Source organism: Lactuca saligna, chromosome 4 (genome assembly GCF_052625555.1).
Source record: "Lactuca saligna cultivar CGN05327 chromosome 4, ASM5262555v1, whole genome shotgun sequence".
Taxonomy (NCBI): domain Eukaryota; kingdom Viridiplantae; phylum Streptophyta; class Magnoliopsida; order Asterales; family Asteraceae; genus Lactuca; species Lactuca saligna.
This window is the reverse complement of record NC_136420.1, coordinates 25,782,448-25,785,278: the sequence shown is the minus strand read 5'-3', so window position 1 is coordinate 25,785,278 and position 2,831 is coordinate 25,782,448. Positions and strand designations below refer to the sequence as shown.

Here is a 2,831-nt window from a genome sequence, read left to right as displayed (position 1 = left end):
GCAAAAACGTAACCGAAAGTTCTCAACGGGAACATGGAGATATATTTATAGAAATCGTGAAGAAACCAACCAACGTTTGATACAATACTACTTTCACGCATTGTTGTAAAAATCCTTACTAGGTCCTGATTAATCCGAAGGCGTTATTCGACTGATTAGAGGGCGCCTAACGATTAATCTCTACATACGTAATGAATGAAACACTATAAAACGATGAAATTTTAACATTTTGAAGAAGTTTTATCTCAATGGAAACTATTTGAGGCATGATTAGTGTTGTATTAATCATATTAACATATTATGTTATCATATTAGTGGTATTTGTCGGCTTTAATATGATACTAGTCGTATTTAATTTTTTTAAATTCAACAAATTAGCAATTAATGGTACCCGGTTAATCTCCGCCTAGCCGATTAATCCCTTGATCCCAGTCCACCGACTAGTCACTTATCAAAGGTACTGTTTTCGTAGTCGTTTCAGAATGTTCAAACATTTATACGAACATATAGTTGAAGATGTAACGAGGGAGTGCAGTTTTTTCCAACAATGTTTTGATGCTAGAGGTACATCCGGTTTCACTCCTTTACAAAAGGTACGATCGCACTTCGTCAGTTAGCATATGACATTATGCCTGATGTGTTGGACGAGAGTTTTGGGATGTGTCTTAGGACTGCACGAGATAGTCTCCATTATTTTTGCCAAACTGTGATTCAATTTTATGGTCCAAAATATTTATGTAAGCCTACATGTAATGACATCTTACAATTGCAAGGTCATCATGCTAGTGTGCATGGGTTTCCTGGAATGGAATGATAGTAAGTTTATATTGTCTCCATTGGGCATGGAAAAATTGCCCTACCTCATATCATGGGCAATTTACCCGAGATGATCATGGTCACCCAACGGTCATACTTGAAGCAGTTGCATCACAGGATCTGTGGATTTGACATGCTTTTTTTTTTGTTCTCCCAGTTCGATTAACGACATCATTGTTCTTAATCGTTCACATATATTTAACAACATATACGACGAATCTGCACTAGACTCTTCTTTTGAAGTGCATGGAACACCATATAAGTATGATTATTATCTTGTTGATGGGATCTATCTTGAGTATGTTGTGTTTGTTGAATCATTTACGTGTCCAAATGGTTCTAGACGAAACAAATTCAAGAGAGCTCGAGAAAGAGCTAGGAAGGATGTCGAGCGTGCTTTTGGAGCTCTTTGGCTCAGATTGAAAAAACCAACAATTTGTTTCAATGAGGAAAAACTTCAAGAAATCATGTATACATGTCTCGTATTGCATAATATTATTATTGAAGACGAAGGAAGAGCGATATGTGCGTATAACGATGGAGAAACCATACCCAAGACACAACCAATACAATTGGTGGTGACGAGTATAAGAACAGAAGAGTAGATATACGTTGCACAAAAACATTTCACAATCTTTGTACGCATTTGGTGGAACACATTTACGAGATTCAACACATTGACCTTAATTTGGATTAATGGATGATTCGAAAGACGAGTTCTCGAAGAACAACTTTATGTAGTATAGTTTAGTTATTTTATTTGCGTATTTTTAAGTTATTTTATTTGTTTGATGTGTGTTTTTTAAGTTTGTAGGATTTTTTTCTAATGTCATGTTTGTGTGTGTGTTTTTAGTAATGCAATGTAATGTTTTTCATTTTCAATTAATGAAAAATTGTGTGTTTTTTATTAAAAAACAATTTTTATTAGATTAAATTATTTAAAAAAACTAAAAAAAAAATAAATAAAGAAAAGTGTGACACCACTCCTTGGGTGTAACAAGAAACCACACTTATTTGGTAAAAAATGATTGTGCGAGTGAAGGAAATACTGTTTCAATGACCCTACTCCCTCCAGCTTAAAAAAACATCACAAATATCGGTGAGTGAGAATCTTTGGTATTAAATTGTGTAGTTAAGTTATTGATAAAATAAAGATAAAATCAAAAAATAGATAGAGTGGGATAAATTTGAGAACATTACGCCACCCGTAAGAAGAGGTTAGGTTACTTCTATAATAAATAATTAATTAGCTGCTTTTGGGGAAATGTTTGTGGTTCTAAAAGGTTAGAAAAAGCTTTTTCCATGCTTTTTATTTATTTATTTTTGTGTTATAGTTTATCAAACTATGACTATGTTTATCAATCACTTATCGTGAAAAAGATTTTGTTGAAATTAATAAATTATTAGGATATGTTAGTTTGATGACATCGTCTAATTATCTTGAAATAAAAGAGGGATTAAGAAAAGCAACTTCCAAATTTATTAATAGAGGTTGAAATAACATGATGTTAAATTGTTATTCAATAACTATGATAATATATGTCTCTAATTTTAGTGTATTACATAGTTTGGATAAATGTAATTATTTATCACAAGTGGTATATCCGTGCAATTTGGCAGACATCAAAATAGGGGCGTTAAATATTCTGGCGGCGGAGAATAGTTTTACAAAGTTGATATTTTTTTTTTTTTTTTTTTTTTTTTTTTTTTTTTTTTTGGAAAATACTACGCGGCCACAAAAAACAAAAAAACATATGATGATAGCATGTTAAACTCATTATCACTCCTTCTAATCTAAAAGAGGTAATAGTGAAATGTGAGAAATATCAAGGATATAGATAATGCATCAGATCCACAGCAGCCCAATGCATCATCATAGCCCATCACAATATACTCACGTTTATAATGTATCTACTTATTCAATTGTATAAGTCAATAGATCCAAAAATATCTCCTGTAGAATAGCTTGTAATCTGTTGTAATTGAGACTATATATAGTGTGTTAACAGTGGAAT

General features: G+C 32.2%; 1 protein-coding gene across 1 annotated transcript; it reads left to right on the top strand.

Moving 5' to 3' along the window:
• The first annotated feature begins 868 nt into the window (after positions 1-868).
• LOC145039396 (uncharacterized) lies at positions 869-1,421 on the top strand. The gene is made up of 2 exons (XM_078987460.1): positions 869-906; positions 974-1,421. The coding sequence occupies exons 1-2, from the start codon at positions 869-871 to the stop codon at positions 1,419-1,421; spliced, it is 486 nt and encodes a 161-aa protein (XP_078843586.1).
• Positions 1,422-2,831: the final 1,410 nt, after the last annotated feature.